Below are 25,269 nucleotides of genomic sequence, written 5' to 3' on the forward strand. Positions count from 1 at the left end.
AAGATCAAACAACAGCATTTTCTTTGTGCATCTGTCTGCCGTACCATTAAACTAAAGCTAAGTGTTATTTTTTCAGTTTTATTTAATGGACTGAAAATAAAGCTCAGTTATAAATAAATACGCTAGAGAAGATTAAAAAAATATATATATTAGACATCCAATTGCATGACACGCTTAACAGACTATTCCAGGAATGGAAGTTAAAACTGAACATTTTCCAAGAATTCTAGTATCAAACCTGTTCGCTAATCATAGATATTTAATAAGAAATCCTAGTTTTTAAAAAGTGTTTCGATAATAAAAGCTTACTTGCTGCATGGGACGTAGGTAGATGATTCGATTTCGTTCAGGGGGCATTCTAAGGATCTGGTCAAGAACTTGTTCCATGTTAAGCTTCTTACATTGAGCATAATCAAAGCGATTGACTATTGGAGCATTTTCCACCTTTAAGTGCTTCAGTACACGGCATCGTGTTGCTGGAAAATGAAAAATAATACAGATCAATCGTTAAAACGTTAAATTATACACAAACTAAAAGCCATAGACCAAGTCAATAAGCAACTTGTATGTCTGAAACCGATTCCCATTATGATTCTATCTACACATTAGTACATTCAATAAAAGACCAAAACTAATAGCTGCATGTTTCTCTTTAATTGGGCTTGTCTTACTAAAGATATTGGTGGCATATCACTAGAACATGTCACCCGTGTCTGATGAAGGGGGGGGGGACTGATATGACCTCCCTTGATAGGACAAAGTTGTAGAGACTGCAATTTAAAGGGTTTGTCCAACTTAAAATATTCAGCAATTTTCAAATCAGCGCTTTGATCTGAATACTTTTGTAATTGCATTATAAATTTAGCATAGCCACTGAGTTATTCAATAAAATGCATCTGTAAAGCACCACCTGCTGTTTCTTCTTTTACTTATCCTTGCAGACATGGATGCACATGCTTAGTTCTATCCTTCAACTACCTCCTGAGCGGTGACAGGGAGAGAGCTGCAGCAGAAAGGACATGCCCCATGAACTGCAGCACAAAGGACATGCCCCATGAGCTGCAGCACAAAGGACATGCCCCATGAGCTGCCAGCTTGATATAAAGCTAGCAGAGCAATTGAAGAAATGAATGGGGAAATCTCTGGATCCATGTGAGGTACCGGGCTGGTTCCAGCTTTGTCATGTATTATATGAGGTCTGATTTTCAGTTTTTACATTAATCATGGGATAACCTCTAAGTTTACAATGTTCTCCTAGCGCAGCTGCCACTTGACTCTGCAGTCAGGACACTGATGGCATAGCCAGGCCCTATGGCAAACCCTTTAATTCATATGGACATATCCCAGGAAGTAACACAAAAGCAAAATACGAACCTTGCAAAAGTGGAGAGAATTAGGTAGATTTAAAATGACCAAGCATTATGCACATTTACATTAATACTTTGATTATCAAAGTATTTGCAGAGCAAGTTTTTTTTTTTTTTTTTCATACCGACCAGCAAACTTACCATGGATGAACATCATTTTGGGGCAATCCTTTAGGACCAAATCTGTGATGCCACAGTTAGTTAAGGTAATACCCACAAGGTTCTTCGATTTAAGATTCAAAACCTAGAAAAACATATTTACTCCATGTATAGAATGTAATACACACTACGCAGTCTATTTCCAGTAACATCACGTTCTTATCTACGGACATGCTTCTTACATGTTAGTGTTATACAAACTAAGTTTCAGACTGCAATCTTCATTCATTTATTTTTTAGAACCTCTGATATGCATATTACATCCTGCTCCTAGCTTCAGACTATTGTCATGTGCCTCTCAGTAATACAATCTTAACCGCTTCACTTTTACCCCCTTTCTTTACCAGGCCAAGTTTTCAGTTTTAGCAATGTGCCTATATCTAACTGCAAATAACTAAATTCTGAGCCAACCTACATGTATTTGAAATTTTCCATATGACACATTAGACCTTTCTTTTTTCAATTAGAGGGCAGATACAATATTTTTAAAAAAAAGAAAAAAAAATTATGGAAAATGTTTCCTTTCTTATTTTTTATTTTTTTAACTGTTACAAAAGATTTTAAAGCAAAACAATTACTGTCTGTTTGTACTCTGAAAATGGATCTACTTTAATTTATCTACTGGCTGGGCCCACCACAAGACCTCAAAGGACTGGAGCGCATTTTGGAAGCCTATTTTTCTATTCTATTTCTGGTTTTATGGCACCGTACTGCCAGTACAGATGTTATACAGTGCCAAAACATTAGAAACGCCTTCAAAGTGACAAAAAAAAAAAGGTATTCATCTGAATGAAAATTGGACATTTTAAACTTTTTTTTTTCCTTAGAAATGAACAAAAACATGCATGTGCTTGTATATTTTAAGCATAAAAAGCTATACTAAATATTGCTAAACTTCGTGGTGTGACGTGATGATGTAGGTGCGTGCTGAGTGGCGCTCTCCCTCCCCTCCACCTCGCCATGCTGTGCTCGATCGATCTAACCGGCCGGAGTGGCTTCTATGCGCCGGAGGTGCTGTACGCCGGCCTGATCTAAAGGAAGTTTGCGGGGGTGAAGGGCCCTGTATTACAGACACAGATATTTCTTTGGTGTTTCAGGATGCTGGTGTGCCCGATGCCCTCTGGTTTTCCCTGTCTCTCTCCACCTTATGTTTGTGCTGGCTTCTGAGGAAGGAGTTTTGAAGTAACCCGAACTTGGGCTTTCTCTGTCTTCAGGTTTTGTCTGATCCTCCTCTGCGTCCTGTGTCTGCCTCCCCCTCCGTTTGCTTGCTGATAGTTTATTTTCTGGTTGTTCATCTGATGCTGCAGCCTGCTTTGTCGTGGGCTTCTTGTTCTGTTGTTCTGCCTCGGATGATCTGCTGCCCTACTCATGCCTCTTTCCTCCTCTGTGTTTGGCATTTGCCTTTTCAAGCACTGCGTGGACATCAAGCTACTGGTGGCTCCTGGTTCCTTATACATCCTCCTCGTCATGGCAGTGCTGGCTGAATGAACTGTGGCTCCAATCCTGCTACAGTCCTGATCAAAAGTTTAAGACCACTTGAAAAATGGCAAAAAAACATATTTTACATTGTTGGATCTTAAGAAGGTTCCAAGTAGAGATTCAACATGCAACAACAAGCATTCAATTAATTGAAAATAACGATTAAACTGAAACAGGCTGTTTTTCAGCTGATCCAAACTTTAGGACCACATGCCTTTAAAAGGCCAAATCTGTGCAAAGATGTGGATTCATTGTCATTTTCTGTCAGGTAGTCACACGTTGTGATGGCAAAGGCAGAAAAACTCTCCCTTTTTGAACGTGGTCGGGTTGTTGAACGGCATAAGCAGGGTCTCTCACAGCGCGCCATCGCTGCTGAGGTGGGACGCAGTGAGACAGTCATTTGGAATTTCTTAAATGATCCTGAGGGTTATGGAACAAAAAAGTCAAGTGGAAGACCCAAAAAAATTTCATCAGCACTGAGCCGGAGGATCCAATTGGCTGTCCGTCAAAACACTGAACGATCCTCGACACAAATTAAGGCCCTTACCGGTGCTGACTGCAGCCCCATAACCATCAGACGGCATCTGAGACTGAAGGGCTTCAAAAACAAAAAAACGTCTTCAAAGACCTCGTCTCCTTGAACGCCCCAGAACTGCTCGTTTGGACTTTGCAAGAGAGCACCAAACATGGGACATTCAAAGGTGGAAGAAAGTTTTATTCTCTGATGAGATTTTTTTTTTACCTTGATGGTCCTGATGGTTTTCAACGTTACTGGCATGACAAGCAGATACCACCTGAGATGTTTTCTACGCGCCACAGTGGAGGGGAGCCATAATGGTCTGGGGTGCTTTTTCCTTCGGTGGAACAATGGAGCTTCAGGAAGTGCACAGGCGTCAAACGGCCGCTGGCTATGTCCAGATGTTGCAGAGAGCATTCCTCATGACTGAGGGCCCTCGTCTGTGTGGTAACGACTGGGTTTTTCAACAGGACAACGCTACAATACACAATGCCCGCAGGACAAGGGACTTCTTCCAGGAGAATAACATCACTCTTTTGGCCCATCCTGCGTGCTCCCCTGATCTAAATCCAATTGAGAACCTTTGGGGAAAGATGGCAAGGGAAGTTTACAAAAATGGACAACAGTTCCAGACAGTAGATGGCCTTCGTGCGGCCGTCTTCACCACTTGGAGAAATGTTCCCACTCACCTCATGGAAACGCTTGCATCAAGCATGCCGAAACAAATTTTTGAAGTGATAAACAATAACGGCGGAGCTACTCATTACTGAGTTCATGTTTAGAAGTTGGATTTCTGTTTTGGGGGGGTTTAGGGGTTTGTTGGAGGTGTGGTCCTAAACTTTTGATCAGATGAAAAACAGCCTGTTTCAGTTTATTTGTTGTTTTCATTAAATTGAATGCTCAAAAAATGTTTTGTCTCACTCCCATTTCTACTTGTTGCATGTTGAAGCTCTACTTGGAACCTTGTTAAGATCCAGCCATGCTAAATATGATTTTTTGGCATTTTTCAAGTGGTCGTAAACTTTTGATCAGGACTGTATCATATGAAGAACGGTAGATCAGCTCATACTGGATATATTTTCTGTTAGGTTTTGTTTTTTCATTTTTTGTTGTAAAAGAATAGTGAAAGAAGGAAAGGGGGAAGAAAAAGAGAGGAGGAAGGAAAAAAAAAAACAGAGAAAAAAAAATAGGTCCAAAGCAAAATAGGCGATCATTGGATCATTCTAAAACAGGGCAGAAGCCTACTGAAACTGCAAAAATAGAGCAGCTTTGGAAATCTAATGTAATTACAAGAGCAGGTGAAAGATTGTACCCATGCGGACGAGGGGGGGAAAGAGGGAGGGAGGACATTACTGATTTGTCTATTGCTGAATTTTCCCCACTGAAAGAAATCCAATACAAGACATTTCAACGCAGCTAGGTGCAATCCTGTCTGATGTGACCCTGATAAAGAACAATGTCTCCAACATCCGGGACAGAGTCACAATTATAGAAAAATCTGTGGGGAAATTGGAGAGTGAAGCAAAAATATTTAAAACCCAAATTTCCTCCCTAAGGATAGATGTTAACATCTTTAAAAAAAAGGCGGTGGAATTGAAGGATAGATCAAGCAAGGCGATGTAATGTAAGAATCCTGGGTATACCAGAGGGCACAGAAGGACAGAATATGATTGAAATGATACAGTCCTTAATTTTTGAGAAACTTGGAAAGTTACATTTTTCACCATTATTTTTGGTAGAAAGAGCACAACGGGTCCAAGGAGGTAAACCAATTCCTGGAAGGCCTCCACGGATAATAATGGCGAAGATACTTGTTTCACGCAACAGGGATATGATTTTGAGAAGGGCCCGGGAATGCCCCCCCATCGTATACAATGGGAGTAAAGTGTCCTTTTTTCCTGATTTTTTCTAAGGAGATTCAAGAAAAGAGACGCAGTTTTACTGCGGCCAAAAAATGCTTGCAAGAAAGGGACATTAAATACTCATTTGTTTATCCAGCTAAATTCCGGATAATCTTCAAGGGGGGAACTTTTTTAACACCCCTGATCTTGTGTTGGACTGGTTGGATCGGAATTAATATTTAAGCATTGGCGTTCTATATTTGTATTTTTCTTCTTTGATATTGGAGGGGTTGGAGGAGTGGTCATAGTTGAGATCTGGTGCAGTAATGTGGGGGATCAAGAGGATTGGGAGGGTTTGCGATGCGTCTCTTAGGAGGAGGGGAGCTTTTTGGCTTAGTGGATGTCGATTAAAATACTAACCTGGAATGTTCGGGGACTGGGGGATAGGCTTAAAAGACAAGTGGTTCTTGATCTAGTTCAGAGACCTCTATCAGCGATTGTGTGCCTATTGGAGACCCATCTCACTGGGGAGAGAATTGCTCGACTCGATAGAGGATGGGCCGTGCATCTAGTTACTCTAGAGGAGTGTCAGTTTTAGTTCACAATCGGATTGATTTTGTCTGCCGGGCATCCTCTATTGATCAGCAGGGCAATTTATTTATATTCCCCCACTCTTCTCTCTTGAAATACTAAATTCTTTGTTAGCCTTTATAGATCGTTGGCCTGAGTGTCCCTCACTAGTCAATGGAGATTTTAATTGTGTTATAAACCCAGGGACTGATAGGATTTCAATGGGGATTGACATTGAGACTCCTGTACAAGGGCCCCCCTTGGCTAGATTCTGTCAGGAATCTGACTTTCTTGATGTATGGGGTCTTGTAGGGAGGGGGAAAAGAGTGTACTCTTGTGTAAGTAAATTGGGAAATTCTATGTCTAGGATAGATCTGGCTCTGATAAATAAAAACTACTGTAGATGTATAAAGCAGATGAAATATGAGGCCAGGGCTCTATCCGACCATGTACTATTTTCTCTTGAGGTATTAATGGCGGATAATAAATATAGGGTAAGATCCCCCTTTAGACTAAACCCCTACTGGATTTCTTTAATAGACAATCATAAAAGGATGGAACAGGAATTTGTCAGATTCTGGGATATTAATTATAAATCAGCAAAAACTCAATTGGTATGGGATGCATGGTATTTGTTAGTAAGATCTCTAATTTAAGAAAAAGAGTATGGTATAAAAGAAAGGATTTCAAAAGATGCAGCGGCAGGCGCCATGATGTAATTCTCCAAAAATAAAACAGAAGAAAAATCGGGAAATTATGGAGAATGCCAGTCAGGAATATTCCAACTTTCTTCTGGATAGGGCCCAGCAGAGACTATTTTTTAAGGGACAAGGGTATTTTGTTGAATCAGGCCACCCTTGGAAAATACTGGCTAGGGTGATCTCGAACCAGTAAAAAAAAAAAAAAAAAAAAAAAAAATACTAAGTATTCGTTCATCGGAAGGTATAATTGAAGATCAAGAGTATATAAAAGGAACATTTGTTAGGCATTTTGCAGAGATATATAAATCAGATAAGATTGTTCCAGATGAAATGATCGATGTCTATTTGGACTCCATCTCCTTGCCGGTCCTTACGGACATCCAAAGAGAATCTCTCGATTCAGATTTTTCCCTGTGTTAGTTAGAGGCAGCATTAAAAGCCTGTTCGGGAAATTCCTCCCCTTGTTCAGATGGATTCCCATATGAATTGTATCGTAAATATAGGGAGGTTAGTCTCCCTTGTTTATTGAGGGTGCTTACTGAATCACTTGAGGATGATATTCTTCCAGAATCAATGTTAGAAGCTGTGATAATATTAATACTAAAAAAAGGTAAGGACCCTTTGGATATGGAGTCATATAGGCTGATCTCATTATTAAATACGGATGTGAAGCTTTTTGCCAGGGTCCTGGCTACGAGGCTTGCTAAGGTTATCACATCAATTATACATGCTGATCAGAATGGCTTTATTTCCGATACGGGCACACACTATAATCTTTATCGCCTGTTTGCCAATCTGCAATCTTTCGGTGGGTATCTCGTTCCATCCTGTCTCTTGATGCCTCTAAGGCCTTTGACAGGGTGGAGTGGAGATTCCCCTGGGGGGTTTTAGAAAAAATGGGATTAGGTGCCAGGTTTATAAATATAATTAAGCTTTTGTATAATTCCCCAAAGGCCATTCTGAACATCAATGGGAGTTTGACAAATAGTTTTCCATTGAGTAGAGGTACCCATCAAGTGTGCACTCTCTCCCAATTATTGTTTGATTTTTACATTGAGCCTCTCGCAGCTAAGGTGAGGCAAGATTCTGGGAATGAAGGATTTGGGACATTAGGAATAGAGGACCTTTAGTGAAGTTTCAGGTCTTCACATTAACTGGTCAAAAACTACTCTTATGCCTGTAGATAGTTTTGAATTCCCCAGTAAAGGGCCCTTGAGTATGCTGAAGATCTGACTCCTTCGACTAGTTGGGTATGATGATTTCCCCCAAGATTGAAGACTTTCTACACCTTAATTTGAACCTTTTGATAAGCAAACTGAGGTCTGAATTTACAATATGGCTTAGACTTCCTCTATCTAGAGCCGATAGAATATCCCTAGTTAAAATGGTGATTCTACCCCAATTCCTTTATATTCCCAGGAATTCCCCAATATGGATTGATCAAAAGGAAAACTGGTAAACGTACACTCACCTAAAAAATTATTAGGAACACCATACTAATACGGTGTTGGACCCCCTTTTGCCTTCAGAACTGCCTTAATTCTACGTGGCATTGATTCCACAAGGTGCTAATAGCATTCTTTAGAAATGTTGGCCCATATTAATAGGATAGCATCTTGCAGTTGATGGAGATTTGAGGGATGCACATCCAGGGCACGAAGCTCCCGTTCCACCACATCCCAAAGATGCTCTATTGGGTTGAGATCTGGTGACTGTGGGGGCCATTTTAGTACAGTAAACTCATTGTCATGTTCAAGAAACCAATTTGAAATGATTTGAGCTTTGTGACATGGTGTATTATCCTGCTGGAAGTAGCCATCAGAGGATGGGTACATGGTGGTCATGAAGAGATGGACATGGTCAGAAACAATGCTCAGGTAGCCCGTGGCATTTAAACGATGCCCAATTGGCACTAAGGGGCTTAAAGTGTGCCCAGAAAACATCCCTCACACCATTACACCACCACCACCAGCCTGCACAGTGGTAACAAGGCATGATGGATACATGTTCTCATTCTGTTTACGCCAAATTTGGACTCTACCATTTGAATGTCTCAACAGAAATCGAGACTCATCAGACCAGGCAACATTTTTCCAGTCTTCAACAGTCCAATTTTGGTGAGCTCGTGCAAATTGCAGCCTCTTTTTTCTATTTGTAGTGGAGATGGGTGGTACCCGGTGGGGTCTTTTGCTGTTGTAGCCCATCCGCCTCAAGGTTGTGCGTGTTGTGGCTTCACAAATGCTTTGCTGCATAGCTCGGTTGTAACGAGTGATTATTTCAGTCAATGTTGCCCTTCTATCAGCTTGAATCAGTCGGCCCATTCTCCTCTGACCTCTAGCATCCACAAGGCATTTTTGCCCACAGGACTGCCGCATACTGGATGTTTTTCCCTTTTCACACCATTCTTTGTAAACCCTAGAAATGGGTTGTGCGTGAAAATCCCAGTAACTGAGCAGATTGTGAAATACTCAGACCGGCCCGTCTGGCACCAACAACCATGCCACGCTCAAAATTGCTTAAATCACCTTTCTTTCCCATTATGACATTCAGTTTGGAGTTCAGGAGATTGTCTTGACCAGGACCACCCCCCTAAATGCATTGAAGCAACTGCCATGTGATTGGTTGACTAGATAATTGCATTAATGAGAAATAGAACAGGTGTTCCTAATAATTCTTTAGGTGAGTGTATTTTGACCGCTTTTTCCGGAGCTTGCTTGGAAGGATTCAGACCCAAGTCATCGGACAGATAAGGGGTTAACTTTTATTTGCAGGGTCGTCAATGCGTTTCGAGGGATGGATTGCCCTCTTCTTCAGGACTGTATACACTTATGATACCTTGATGTCTCCTGTCCTTTTTCACTGCTCCTTTACAGACCGTCTGTAAAGGAGCAGTGAAAAAGGACAGGAGACATCAAGGTATCATAAGTGTATACAGTCTGGAAGAAGAGGGCAATCCAGCCCTCGAAACGCATTGACGACCCTGCAAATAAAAGTTAACCCCTTATCTGTCCGATGACTTGGGTCTGAATCCTTCCAAGCAAGCTCCGGAAAAAGCGGTCAAAATACGTTTACCAGTTTTCCTTTTGATCAATCCATATTGGGGAATTCCTGGGAATAAAGCAATCCCTATATTGTACACCACTTTAGCACAATTATCACTTACAGGTTTTAGATGAATTAGTAGAAGATCAATACTGGCAAAAAAAAAAAAAATTTCTATGTTGCACAGATGGTGAAGAAAGGAGATATACTTTTGCTCTCAGAGTTAGCACAAAGAGAGAATATAACTAATTTATCATGGTTTAGGTATTTTCAGCTTCGTTTGGCACTTTCTAGTCTTGAAGATAAATCTTTGTTAGATATAGACACTTCTACACATTTAAATGAATTAATGGGGTATCTAGGTCACAGGGTTAGGCCTCTTTCACACGAGCGTGTCCGGATAAGGTCCGGATGCGTTGCGGCAAACTCGTGCCAGTAGTGACGTCATCAAAGGTCCTATTCCTCACAGAACAAGACAGAAGAGATGACAGCTGCGCGAACAAGTGGATTAAGGAGAGTTAAATTATTTTTTATTTTTTTTAACCCCTCCAGCCCTATTGTACTATGCATTCTGTATTCAGAATGCTATTATTTTCCCTTATAACCATGTTATAAGGGAAAATAATAATGATCGGGTCCCTATCCCGAACATCTCCTAGCAACCGTGTGTGAAAATCGCACCGCATCCGCACTTGCTTGCAGATGCTTGCGATTTTCACGCAGCCCCATTCACTTCTATGGGGCCTGCGTTGCGTGAAAAACGCACAAAATAGAGGTTGCTGCGATTTTCACGCAACGCACAAGTGATGCTTGAAAATCACCGCTCATGTGCACAGCCCCATAGAAATTAATGGGTCCGGATTCAGTGCGGGTGCAATGCGTTCAAATCACGCATTGCACCCGCGCGGAAAACTCGCCCGTGTGAAAGGAGCCTAAGGATTGCTCAGTTTTATAGATTATTAGTTAAAGCACGATTTTACAATATAATTTCTTCCAGTCAAAAAGCTTGGGGAACTGAATGTCCAAAGATACAAGTAGATGACTCGGAAAGTATATTGTCTAATTTAAGATTAGTGTCTCACAATTTTAACCACGTCTTGGTGCAATCTAACATTCTACATAGAATGTACGTCACGCCATTATAGCTTAACAGTTGTAGTTTGAGAAATACATCTAATTGCCCACGGTGTGAATCACCTGGGGCTGATTTTTTCACATGTTTTGGTTTTGTATAGAATTAAAAAAAAAAGAGTATTGGGAAGCAATTGACACGGTTATTACTGAAAAACTTAAAGTAGTGATCCCTAAAAAGATTCACTTGTTAAAAGTAATGTCATTGGCAAGACTTCTGATCACATGGGTCTGGTTTTCACGGAATATATCAAATCTGACTACATGGTTAAACTTGGTGAATAAGATCAAGAGATATGAGAAGGTTCTTTATAAACAGAGAAATAGAGGATAAATGGACTAGGATATGGGGTGTTTGGAAATGTTAGTCCTCCTGGTTTTGACTCCTCTTCAGAGATACGCATCACAAAGGGGATGGTGGGTTGGGAGGGTATTATGGGTAGGGGTAAAAAGGAAGAAAAGTAATAATGATCTTGAAGATGTATGGAGAATAATTGTTTGATTTTCAATAAAAAATAAAATAAATAAAGAAATGCACAACGTAGAGGACCTGGAATAAATGCATAAGATGACATGAGGTTAGACCAATAAAGACAGTAGCAAGGTGCAGAAGTGGTAACGCCATTCTGGGGTGTTACAAATGCAGATCATCAAGGTAGCTGTAATTCTTTTACCTTTCCTGCTCCTAGTAATCCCAGAAAACCACTTTAATGTTACAGCTAATTGATGTTGTTGTATTGTAATGCTATCTATGTATGTTGATTATTTGTGTATTGCTTTCTGATGACTGCTTCTTAAAGTATTTTCAATAAAAATTAAATGTTTTGTGGTAAAAAAATATATATACGGTATATTGCTAAACATGACCATTTTTTATGAAAGAAAAGGGAAAAAAATGGGAATACATTTGTATATTTTACACAAAGTCCGCTTTACTATTACAAAAAATAACTTATATTTCTGTGTTTACAAAGTGTGCTATACTATTCCTAAAACGAATACCTATCATTTTTAGCCTTTTTACTTTTTATCTATTATTTTTTTTTTTTTTAGAAAAGAGGAAAAAAAAAAAATGAATTAACCCCTTCCTATCACAGTCAAGACATGAAGGGGTTAATTCACAGTTCACTTTACAGCCAGCAGGGTTCACGCTCACATAACTAAAAGTGCCCTTGCCAGCTTTATATACTTTTTCTTCACACAGGACCAGTGTGACACTTGTCACAATGATCACATGCCCGGAGACCACTTTGGCTGGTCTTGGGGATCTTCACTGTGACTGCAGCTGTCTAATGACAGTGCAGTGATCTGCAGCGCCACAGAGTGCCAGAAGATCGTTATGTAACCCATCATCTATACACGGTGGGTTACAGTTGACAGCCTACCATCCCAATGTATTAAGTTGTGCAGCTGTAGGCAAGTGGTTAAAGGGTTTCTGTCATGAGAAATAACGTTATGTAGCTGACTATTGCTTATGTCAGTCCGCTACATAACATCATTTCTGATCACAGAAACACTTTAAAGAGGACCTTTCATCAGTTTTGACATAGGCTAATTATGGTATTACCTTGTAGGGCGGCCCCCACTGATGCCATGGGTGTTGTTTTTTTTTAAAAAGCCCCCCCATTCGTCCACTGTGGCCCCCCCGATGATTTGGCGCGCTGTATTACAATGAGCAGTAAACGCGCAACGGGAGGAGACGCAGTCTTCTGCTGTGGGCGTCTCCTTCTCCCTGCCTGTGACCACTATCCAACCAGAGCGGACCACTCACAGCCAGGGAGAAGGAGCGAGATTCAAAACTGATATATAAAAACTTTGTTAACCCTTTAGGTGTTCCACAAGAATGAAAGGAATATAGAGGTGAAATTTCTAAATTTCACTTTTTTTTGTTGCAGATCTTCCATTTTAATCTATTTTTTCCCTGTAAGGGTTCATTCACACGTCTGTATGTGTTTGGCGGATCCGCAAAACACGGACACCTGCATTGTGCGTTTCGCATTTTTGGGGTACATAGGTCTTTTTGATCGCTTGAAATAACACTTTTTGTGGCATTTTCTGCTCAGTTTTAAAAAAAAATTTAGGGCGTTCACCTGAGGTGGTAGAATATGTGACATTTTTATAGAGCATGTCGTTACGGACGCGGCGATACCCAATATGTCTGTTTTATGGTGAGGGGGCTTTTTTTTTTTTTTTTACTTGAAACTTTAATTTTTTTTAATTATAAAAAAACACTTTTTATATTCGTCCCACTGTGGGACTTCACCTTTTCAAGGTTTGATCCCTGTTTCAATTAAGTACCATACATTCTGTATTGTACTGAATTGAACTGTCAGCGTCTTACACAGTAAGAGGCTGACAGTTGCCTAGGAGACCCAGCCCTCAGGATGAAAGATGCAAAACTATTGCCACCTATTGCTGCCGATATTGAATAGAACTAAAAATTCACTTTGCATTTGACTGTGTAATAGGCTGATGCAAACGAGCGTTATTTAACGTGTTTACTTTCTACCCACAGACGTCCTGTCTGGATATAGAGCAGTGTAATAAGACTCTAATCTGGAAAGTAGGGAAGTGGAGAACAGAAAGAGCCCACAAAGTCGGGAACAGTGTACTATCAAAACTATTCCAAATGGACATCCACCTACAGTATGTGATGTAGTTACATATACTGACTATATAGACATAAGACTACATAGAAAGTTGCTTTAATTTTTTATTTTGGACACGTTTTTATTTAGGAAACAATATTAAAGTCACTGCAGAGATGCCCATAGCCTTTAAAGTGTAACTGTTGTTTTAAATTATTTTTAATATAGTGTAGGGACAGTGATGTTAAACATTTTTGTAGTATGTAAAGTATAGAGTAGTTGTGCACACCTCATCTGGAATAATGCAACTTACACATAGAGAAATATATTAATTAAAATTGAATCCAATAATTGTATGGCAGTATATACAGAGTCTTAGAGACACTCAGGGGCGAACCAGGATCAGGTAGGCCAATGGGTGTCTTGGACGCTATTCATCATTTTGAAGTTTCTCGTTAGAGCGCTCTAACTTTTATTATCCAAGCGGTATCTAATACCATGAGTATTAAGACCCTGCAATTCTGGTAATTATTCCTGACCAGAAGGAGACGCCGGAAACTCAGGACATCGTCAGCGCTGTAGGCACGTGGGACGCCGCGGCCACAGGCATAAGCAACATTAACCTACTGCTCCAAACACCGGGATCACAAATATCACCCGCGGCAGATACGTAGTATAGCGGCTGACTCTCGGCTGCACTACGATACTGCCAGGCTGTGTTCCAGTCGAATCACCAAACTGTAAGTAAGGACATTGCCTCCTAGCCCGATTACTTACAATTACAGGAACCGCTGAAAGTCGCAATAACTACTAATATATCCCAGGTTATGATACCTTATTTCAATACTGTGGCGACACTTTGTTATACAATTGGAACCATTTGAAGCCATTTATTGCAATAGCTATTGCTGCTTTTTACAGTGGATGAACTTTTTATTATATATTTTTACCAGTGCAACTCCGGTGTGGATAAAGGATCTGTAAACACAATTTTCTATAATATAGAGGTGGGAACCCTCCCTCTCCTTTTTCCTTAAAATCAGATAACTCTTTATTATCAGTTTTCAGTCTTTTTAACATCATTATGTAATGTTTTGTTGACAAAAAGAATTTCCATTTCCTTTTACCTTATAGGTGGAACTCCTCATACATAGGTGGAAACATCCTATATTCAAATGATCGTTATAGGTTTTTTACAGGTGGACTCACTTTAGTTAATTTTTAAAGGTGGACTCACGTTATAATTCTTTAAAAGTGGACTCACTATATGAATTGATCACAATATTATATATTTCTCACGTTTGCATTTATTTGCATATTTAATATTTATTGTGGTTCTATCTTGGATAGTGTTTTTACTTGTTTGAATTGTGGATGAATTCCGACCACTATATTGATGAATTTTGATTAATGATCTTACCTGCTTGAAGAGAATTGTCATATTTTACATATCAATTTTTATATATACAATATTACTTTCTCTGAATGATCAGAGGTTTATAATCATATGGGGACTATCTGAGGCACCCATTGGCCCGCCTGATCTTGGTCTGCCCTTGAGTGTCTCCTTGACTCCTTATATCTACAATAATATCCATTATATTACGCTCTCTGAACAGTTAGAGGTATATAACCATATGGGGACCATCTAAGACACCCATTGGCCTACCTGATCCTGGTTCGCCCCTGAGTGTCTCTAAGACTCCGTATATACTGCCATACAATTATTGGATTAAATTTTAATTAATATATTTCTCTATGTGTAAGTTGCATTATTCCAGATGAGGTGTGCACAACTACTCTATACATTGATCATTTTGTATAGACGGGGTGTGTCTATATCAGTTGGGGCACCCATTCCATATACAATAGTGGGGTGAGCCACCACAAACCAACATATGTATTTTTGTAGTATGCTTTACTAGCGAAAGATGTTTCTTTATACCATAAAATAGGGAGTAAAGAGTCTTCTTAGCACAGCTCTAAGTTAGTGTTACTAAGAAGAGTCTGTCTTCAGCATTCTACTACGTGCTAAAGACGCCTGGGTGTAACAAGTCAGATAGGCAGCGTGATGTATAGCGATAGTTAGGTCACACGTACATACCAAGGGGCTTGGTTAGTTACAACTAGCAGGCTGCATGTCTCTGTACGTTACACACATGCATCTTGAGCATCCAGAAGAAATGAAGACAGACTCTTCTTGGCAACATTCACTTACAGCTTTGCTAAGACTCTTTAAGCCCTGTTTTCTAGTACAAAGAAACTTATTTCCCTTATAAAAATGTTTAAAGGGTTTGGCCTGTTTATATTACTATTTGTACATGTGCTGATAACAGCTCATGCATGCAGCTAGCAATAGGCAGAACATGGCCACTGATGGATGATGCTGTCCATCAGCAGCCTCCATTCACTTACACTTGGCACAGATAAGGAAACTACTGCATGTGCATTCTGTCTCCAGTGTACTCGAATGGAGGCCGCTGACTGACGAAACCCTCCATCAGCAGCCACTTTCCGAGTGCAGCACCTACGCTCGTAAGTGTTGGATATAATTCTTCCAAATGAGGTGTACACAACCATCATATATTTTATATCTATTTTCTGTCTTATAGACTGGGTAAGTCTATATTGGTTGGGGCACCGACTCCATATACAACTACACAACTCCATATACAACTATCCAACTACCAGGTGAGCCATCACAAACCATAACTGTTTTTCCTGTGTGTATACATGATTTATTCATATTAAACTATCCAACATCATTGCCGACCCATTTAGTATCCCTGTCCCTACACAATATTCGAAAATGAAATGACAGTTACACTTTAGGGCCTGTTCACATTGTTTTATTTTTCCCCCGTGGAATTTCGGAAGACAACACCAACCCTGAAATTGCACCGGCAGCCGCATCATTTCTGCCTCCCATTCTTTTCAAAGGAAAGCAGCGCTGAACATAGCGAAACTGCGTGATCTTCAGAGCTGCCTCCCACTGAAACAGAAACGGATGCAGAAACGATGCGCCCAAACTTCAGCGCAGGTGTAATTTCCACTGGAAAAAACTGTGAACTGGCCCTTAAAGTTGTAAAGCTCATTTGTCATTCACCAATATGTATGAATAAAATAAAAAGATCCATATATATTGCTGAATTAACGAAATATATGATGCTCAGTTATAGATTCTACAGTCTAAATGGAGGCTAAACTGTTAATTAAAAACAAATTTAAAACCACCTATAGTCAATGAAATTATCAGTGTGGATAGCCGTGCCTTGTCTTGTGTGATTATGTGGTGAAGACAAGACTTTATTTGCTGGCACAAATACAGATAGACAAAAGAAACTTAATTTAGTAATTATCGTCATGCAGAAATAGCAATGAGAAGCTCCCGCTGCAGGACTACTGGGGACAAATTCAAGTCTAAATGACTCAAATTTGTGTGTTCTGTAAATAACACCATTACTTTCTGTAAGGTGCTAGCCTGATCCGGTGATGATACTAATGTGCTACTTTTTCATTCTTGTGTAAAGAACGGTTAAAACTGCTAAATGACTAATTGTTATCCAGTTTTCTATATGAATGCAGGTAAATTTACTGAGTAGTTTTTGACCCTTTCGCTACCAGCGAGTGCAGCAGGCGTCATGGCCAGCAAGTGTCTGCTGTTTCAAACAGCAGAGACCTGCGGCTAATTACCGCAACCGGCAATAATATGGGGCATTTCTATTACACTTTTTGTGATGTAAGGTAACAAAAAAATAGCTTTTTTGACACCGTTTTTATAGTGTTCACCTGAGTGGTTAGGTCATGTGGTATTTTTATAGAGCAGGTTCTTATGGATGTGGCAATACCTAATATGTATAACTTTTTATTTATTTATTTAGGTTTTACACAAGAAAATCCATTTAAAAAAAAAAAAAAAAACATGTTTTAGTGTCTCCATAGTCTGAGAGCCATAGTTTTTTAATTTTTTGGGCGATTGTCTTACGTAGGGTATCATTTTTTGCGGGATGAGATGACGGTTAGATTGGCACCATTTTGGGGGGCATACGCCTTTTTGATCGCTTGGTGTTGCACTTTTAGTGACGTAAGGTGACAAAACAAATGGTTTTTAAGCACAGTTTTTATTTTTATTTTTTTGACACAGTGTTAACCTGAGGGGTTATGTCATAATATTTTTATAGAGCCGGTCGTTACGGATGTGGCGATACCTAATATGTATACTTTCTTTTATTTTTTTTAGTTTTACACAATAATATCATTTTTGAAACAAAAAAAATAAATCATGTTTTAGTGTCTCCATAGTCTGAGAGTCATAGTTTTGTTTAGTTAGGCTACTTTCACACTAGCGTTCGGGTGTCCGCTCGTGAGCTCCGTTTGAAGGGGCTCACAAGCGGCCCCGAACGCATCCGTACTGCCCTAATGCATTCTGAGTGGAGGCGGATCCGGTGATAATGCATCAGTCTGCCAGCGTTCAGCCTCCGCTCAGCGAGCGGACACCTGAACGCTGCTTGCAGCGTTCGGGTGTCCGCCTGGCCGTGCGGAGGCAAGCGGATCCGTCCAGACTTACAATGTAAGTCAATGGGGACGGATCCGTTTGAAGATGACACAATATGGCTCAATCTTCAAGCGGATCCGTCCCCCATTGACTTTCAATGTAAAGTCTGGACGGATCCGCTCAGGCTAGTTTCACACTTAGAAATTTTTCTAAGTTAAAATGCAGACGGATCCGTTCTGAACAGATGCAAACGTCTGCATTATAGGAGCGGATCCGTCTGATGAAACATCAGACGGACCCGCTCCGAACGCTAGTGTGAAAGTAGCCTAAGCGATTGTCTTAGGTAGGGGCTCATTTTTTGCGGGATGAGTTGAAGGTTTGATTGGTACTATTTTGGCGTACGTATGACTTTTTTGACCACTTTTATAACCTTTTTTGGGAAGTAAGGTGGGCAAAATTTAAATTTCATCATATTTTAATTTTTTTATGGCGTTCACCGTGCGGGTAAAGTAACATGACCATTTTATAGATCAGGTCGTTACGGACGCAGTGATATCAAACATGTGTAGGGAATTTTATTTTTTTTCATTTTTAAATCAGTGATAAATGTGTTTTTTTATTTTTACTTTTTTTTTTGACCCAGACCCATTTGGTTCTTGAAGATCCCCTTCTATTGCGGGAGCGAAGTGCAGTGAAATATGTGGTGGACTCCACCATGTTATAGAGCAGGAGGAGCAGAGCAGATCGATATATATATTTATGGGAACATATTCAGTAAAACCTGTAATTTATATATCTATATCTCTGATTTTTCCACTTTCTGTGAAGAACTATCAGTACAGGAGGGATGTGTTATCAGTGACTGATAGCACTGTGTGTATAAGTGTGCCTACGGTGATAGCTGTCAGTCACTGATAACACCTCCTCCCTGTACAGATAGCTTTTCTTAAGAAATTGAAAAAACTGATATAAATGTATAAATTACAGATTTTACAGAATCTTTCCCCATAAAAATATATATCAATGTGATCAGTTCCTCCTGCTCTACAATTTGCTGCTTCCAGATTGCACTGCATTTTGTGGTGACAGGTCCTTTTTAAAATAACAACCCTTCCAACAGATCCTCTAAATAGTGCTACTAGGAGTGCTGCCTCTGTACAAGATGAATATGGTAGATATCAGAAGGAACCATTCTGGATAAGTTATTAGTATCTAATTGTTGGGGGTCCAACACCCTGGACCCCAGCTGATCAGCTGTTTGAGAAGGCAGTGGTGCTCCTGTGAGCTTACCAAGCACAGCGCCGTACATTGTATAGCAGCTTTGCTTGGTATTACGCTCAGTTCCATTCACTTGAATGGGGCAGAGCTGTGCCTAAGCCATGTGACATATGAACGTTTCGTCACTCAGCCTAAGAAAAGCAGAGAGAAGGCAGTGGCGCTCACAGTAGCACCGCTGCCTTCTCAAGCAGCTGATTGTCGGTGGTCCTGGGAGTCGGATCCCTACCCATCAGATAATGATGACCTATCCTGAGGATAGGTCATCAGCATAAAAATCTCAGAAAACTATCAGTGACAGCTGCCTCTGTATGTTGTCATGCAGGGGCGGCTACCAAACATTGAACAGGACTACAAATGTATCAATTTGCTCAGCATCTTCTGCTCTATAACATGCTGCCTGCAGATTACTGCATTTCCATGGTGCCTAGGTTGTATCAATATTTAGGATTAGTGTGCATTTAATTGTGAATTCCTTAATAATGGCTTCCTATACACCACATACATTTCTGTTGTATGTAACCCCTGCTACTTATTATGTAGCTCAAGTGTTGCTACACACAGGAGACGGACAACCACTGACTATTGGAAGTTTTATGAGACAGTTTTGTTTTTTTTTTATCTTGAAGAAACTATGAAACAATTCATTGAAAAAGGCCATGTGTGAAATATAATGTAGACTAATGTGTATAATATTGATGGCACTGTGAGATCTCCGACAATTGGTATACAATATGTGATACACTGTGTAAATGTTGACCTACATATATATATATATATATATATATATTTTATTTTTTTATTTATTTATTTATTGTGAATCTACCTGGACATGGTCATCTTCAATAACTGGATCACTGGTGCTTGTAGATTTATCAGCCGTGCGTTTCCTCTTTACAGCTTTTCTGCTTTTTGGCGTGGATTCTTAAAACAAAATATTACATTAGAACGATGAAACTGACTACTTATGACAAGATGGAAACTGACAGAAGCAGAAAATAAAATACAAATGGAACTCACCTCCATCAGAAATAAGAGACACCTGAGACAGCCTTGTTCTTGCTCTTGTGAGAGGCCTGTTTGGATTAGCACCCCCTTGCTGTACCCTGTTGTTTGTAGAAGATGCATTTGAATCCACCCCTATACCTGAATTAGTCCTGTTTGCTCCATTGCATGGAGTCCTGAGAGTGCATTCAGAGCCATCCCCTGGAGAGGGGTGACTGGTTGAAGGCTGTGGTAGGTCACAACTTCCGCTATTTCTCCTTTGTGAATTTTGTTCCTGCTTCACATTTTTGGAGCAATGAGGACATAATGTACCTGTCTCTTGTCCCTGAGCAGCATTCAGCTCCAAATCTTCTGATCTATTACAAGTACATAAATCTACTTCCACGGCAGAATCAGAGCTCTCATTCAAAGACTGATCTGTCTCCATATTTTGGTCATTTGCATCTATAACGTCACCTGCTGCATTCACTTCATTCGAACAATCTTTTCCTTTGCTTCTGTCAGAGGGGTCACTGGCTGCCTTCATATCAGCTTTTATCTGTTCACTTGTCACTTGGCACCCCTTTTCACAGCTACTTTCTTCACTTGGTGCAGTTTGCTGAGCTGGACTCTTCAAGGCAACATTGCACTTTTTCCTCAAAGGTGTTTTACCTTTACCACTTACAGCTGGAAGGAAGGCAAAAAAAAAAAAAAAAAGGGTAAAAATGGACAAATATGTGGTTTGTGGCAACTGTTAACAGGGGAACTCAGGCTTTTTGAAGACGGCTCTTAGAACAGTACAGTAGACACTCGTGATCATACAGGAACTTATAATGCCAAGATCAGAAAACCACTCATTATATATTAGACATAGGGGAAAATGAAATATTAGCTTTTGCTTAAACCATTCGCTTCCCGCGACGTACATATATACGGCGCTGAAGCGATGGGCAAATATGGCCAGCGGGTCTCCGTTGTTTCAAAGAGCAGAGACACGCGGCTAATAATCGCGACCGGCAATAATGCCGATCGTGGTCATTAAAGCCTTTAGATGCCGTGATCAAGTGTGATAACGGCATTCAAAAGCGCAAAAACCTTCTTACCGGCATCCTCTGCAGCCAATGAGGATGCCGGTAATTGAATTCAATACACTTGGTCTCTCTGAAAAGACCCAGGGTATTGAAGCTGCAATTCTTATTTTGGCCAGCAGGTGGCAGGCGCCAACATAAGAAATTAGCAATTCTCCTCTCATTATGGATCTATAAAAACCAAGATGGTTCACAATATAAAAAATAAATAAATAAATAAAAAAAATGCGCTTTGTAGCCTCAAACATTAACTTAAACATCATGGGCATCACCGCGTCCGAAAACGCTCGTACTATTAAAATACAAAAATATTTTTTCAATATGGCGAATGGCGTAACGAAAAAAATAAAAAAATTTTTTATCGCTTCTCTTACCCAAAAATATGTAATAAAAAGTCACACACACTCCAAAATCAATAAAAACTACAGATCCTACAGCAAAAATTGAGCCCCCACACAGCTCAGTTATGAGGGTCAGAATATGGCAATGTAAAAAAAAAAAAAAAAAAGTTTTAATTTATTTTTACACTATTTAGACATAAAAAAAAATATATACATATGTGGTATCGTTGTAATTGTACTGACCCAGAGAATGAAGGGCACAGGTCAGTTTTACTGCAAAGGGAACGCTGCAGAAACAAAACCTGTAAAATAGTGAAGGAATTGCATTTTTTTTACAATTCCACCCAATTTGGAAAAAATTTTCAGCTTCCCACTACATTGTATGCCATATTAAATGGTGGCATTAGAAAGTACAACTTGTCCCGAAAAAATAAGCCCTCATATGGATATGTGAACGGGAAAATAAAGTTATGCCTCAAGGAAGATAGGGAAGAAAAATGAAACCGCAAAAAAGAAAAAACCTCTGGTATCCTAAGGGTTAAAATTGTAGCCAGTCAAGGGAAAACGTGATCTTCACATCCAATTCTGCAGGTATAAAGACATATAAAGACCTTATGACTCCCACCGGAAAGCACTGTTATCTAAGCTTTATGGACTATATTAAGTATGGAGTTTCTAGGAATGTTTTTAGGTCATAAACAGAATAAAATACATTAGTATTATTATTATTAACTGCATGTTGTAGGAGCTGCCTGCTGACACACAACTACTGGCCGAACAAGGCTGGATTCAGAAACAGTTGACTGCACTAGAACACAATATACTCACCACAATCATTCGTGGTGTCCTGAGGTTCAGACAACTGAAAACCTTTATCTTCCTCTTGAGGATAGTTGTTGACAGATGCGTTACCAGCATTGGAGCCACTGCCAAGGTCATCTTCATCCTCACTGTCAGAATCATGGACAGTGATTGGTGCAGTTTTTACAGCAGGCTGCAAACCACTGGGACCTGCAGTACATGTACAGATGTGTCAGGACAGCCATTCATTTTAATACCTCAACCCTTTTGCTACCAGCTCCATACATGTACGGCGCTGGAGCGATGTGTAATCATGGCGGCCGCTCGCACGTGCAGCGTGCGCCACGGCTGGTGGGTCTCTGCTGTTTCATACAGCAGAGACCTGTGGCTAATTACCGTGACTAGCAATAATGCTGATCGCGGTAATTAAAGGCTTGCGCTTCCGGGATTCTTACCGATGCCCCCTGCGGCCAATGGGGGCATTGGTAGTTGCGCTGAACACTGTAAGCCTCGCTGACGAGGCTTATAGTGTTCATGCTGCAATTCTTATTTTGGTCACCAGATGGCAGGCCAGAATAAGAAATGAACAATCTGCAGTTTAAAAATCATTTTAAAAATCCCTGATAGCACAAAATGAAAAATTAAAGAACCGAATTTTTAGCCTCATATATGAGCTTCAAAATCACCACAAAAAATGCCGGTATAAAAATAAATACCTAATTAAAAATAAATATAAACATCATGGGTATCACTGCGACCAAAAACGCCCGTACCATTAAAACATAAAAAAAAATTTCAATACGGCGAATAGCATAATGGAAAAAAGGGTCAAAATGGCCGATTTGCCATTTTTTTTATTGCTTCTATAGCTCAGTAGACATAATTTTTAAAAAGTTATTTGAGTCAGAATACGGTGATGCAAAATAAAAAAATTTTTTATCATAGTTTACATTTATTTTTACACTATTTAGACATAAAAAACCTATTCATATCAGGGCTCCAGATGGCGACCAAAATGGTCGCCAAAGCGACTTAGAATTTACAAATGGCAACAAGACTATTTAGTCTTGTCGCCATTTGCGACAAGACCTGCCGCCGCAGCTCTGCAGTTGAATACAGCGACGGGGCACAGGAGCTGATAGTTCTCTGCCTCGCCGCCGATGTTCTTCTCAGCAGCGCAGTGGAGGAGTCTCTTCCTCTCCCCTTTGCTGCCGCCGCCACTGAGAAGAGAGACTGGAGGAGGAGGGGAGGGGCTGTGGCCACTGGGCCACCAATGAAGATAACGGACCTGTTAATACAAATACAGGAGGCGGGTGCTGTAATCAAATAGCCGGCACCCGACCTCTGACAGGGAGCTGCGATCAGCGGCAGTTAACCCTTCGGGTGCAGTACCTGAGGGGTTAGCTGCAGCGGATCGCAACTCCCTGTCATAGAGGTTAAGTGCCGGCTATTTGATTCCGGCACCCGCCTCCTGTATTTGTATTAACAGGCCAGTTTATCTTCATTGGTGGCACAGTGCGCCCCCCCAACACCCCAGTATAATAAACATTGGTGGCGCAGTGCCAATGAGCGTTAAAAGTGGATTTTTTGTACTCACCGTAAAATCCTTTTCTTGTAGTAGGCATTGGGGGACACAGCACCATGGGTATATGCCCAGCTGACACTAGAAACACAAAAGTGTTGGCTCCGCCCAGGTGGGCTATACCCCTCTGCAAGAGCCGAGACACACCAGTCGGAACAAAAGCAGTAGGAACGCCACACACCTGAACAAACAGAAACTGAACGCCAACAAGTCTTCAACTGGGGAACCCAACGACCACAAATCGCCGGGACCACAACAAGAAGAAACTCAATAAGAAAAAAGGGCGGGATCTGTGTCCCCCAATGCCTACTACGAGAAAAGGATTTTACGGTGAGTACAAAAAATCCACTTTTCTCGTGCATGGCATTGGGGGACACAGCACCATGGGACGTCCCAAAGCAGTCCCTGAGGGAGGGAAGAAGAACGCCATGTCGCCAATCTAAAGCACAGCTGCTTGCAGAACCTTGCGCCCCAGGCTAGCGTCAGCGGAAGCCAGAGAATGAATGTGGTAAAACTTAGAGAAAGTGTGAACTGACGCCCAGGTGGCGGCCCGGCAAACCTGGGAAGCAGATGCCTGATGACGCACTGCCCAGGAAGCCCCAACTGCCCTAGTCGAATGAGCGGTCAACCTGGAAGGGGGAGCACGGCCCTTTGCGATATAGGCCTCCTTGACAGCCGACCGAACCCAGCGAGAGATGGTGGCCTTGGAGGCAGGCAAACCCCTACGAGGACCCGCCGGGACCACGAAAAGGGAATCCGAACGACGGAAGGGTTCCGTGAGGCGAAGGTACAGGCGAAGGGCCCGAACAACATCAAGGCAATGGAGGGATTTCTCCCTAGGGTGAGAAGGATTAGGGCAGAAAGAGGGAAGATCTTTTCATTGATATGAAACGAGGAAACCACCTTTGGAAGAAAAGAGGGAACGTTGATATGATTAGGACGATCTCTTCATTGATATGAAACGAGGAAACCACCTTTGGAAGAAAAGAGGGAACGGGACGCAACACCACCTTGTCCTGATGGAAAACCAGGAAAGGCGAACGGCAAGAAAGCGCCGCTAGTTCGGAAACCCGGCGGATGGAGGTGACTGCCACTAAGAAGGCCACCTTGAACGAGACAAACGACAGAGATATCTCTGCCAAAGGCTCGAAGGGAGAAGACTGAAGGGCGTCAAGGACGAGATTCAGGTCCCACGGCTCCACTAGAAAACGAAAGGGAGGGGCTCGGCGAGCGACACCCTGTAGAAAAGTCCTAACCTGAGCCGCGAGGCCACGGGACGTTGGAAAAGGACTGAGAGGGCCGAAATCT

General features: G+C 40.9%; 1 protein-coding gene across 1 annotated transcript in view; it reads right to left on the minus strand.

Annotated features, from left to right (window-relative positions):
* Nucleotides 1–25,269, minus strand: part of FBXO38 (F-box protein 38) — a 102,812-nt gene that overhangs the window by 37,946 nt on the left and 39,597 nt on the right. The window contains exons 14-18 of the mRNA XM_040406601.1: nt 22,407–22,589; nt 20,186–20,836; nt 19,992–20,089; nt 1,509–1,611; nt 310–476 (exon numbers count right to left, since the gene is read on the minus strand). Coding sequence (XP_040262535.1) covers nt 310–476; nt 1,509–1,611; nt 19,992–20,089; nt 20,186–20,836; nt 22,407–22,589 — 1,202 coding nt within the window. The remainder of the gene's footprint in view (nt 1–309; nt 477–1,508; nt 1,612–19,991; nt 20,090–20,185; nt 20,837–22,406; nt 22,590–25,269) is intronic.

Source organism: Bufo bufo, chromosome 1, assembly GCF_905171765.1.
Source record: "Bufo bufo chromosome 1, aBufBuf1.1, whole genome shotgun sequence".
NCBI lineage: Eukaryota > Metazoa > Chordata > Amphibia > Anura > Bufonidae > Bufo > Bufo bufo.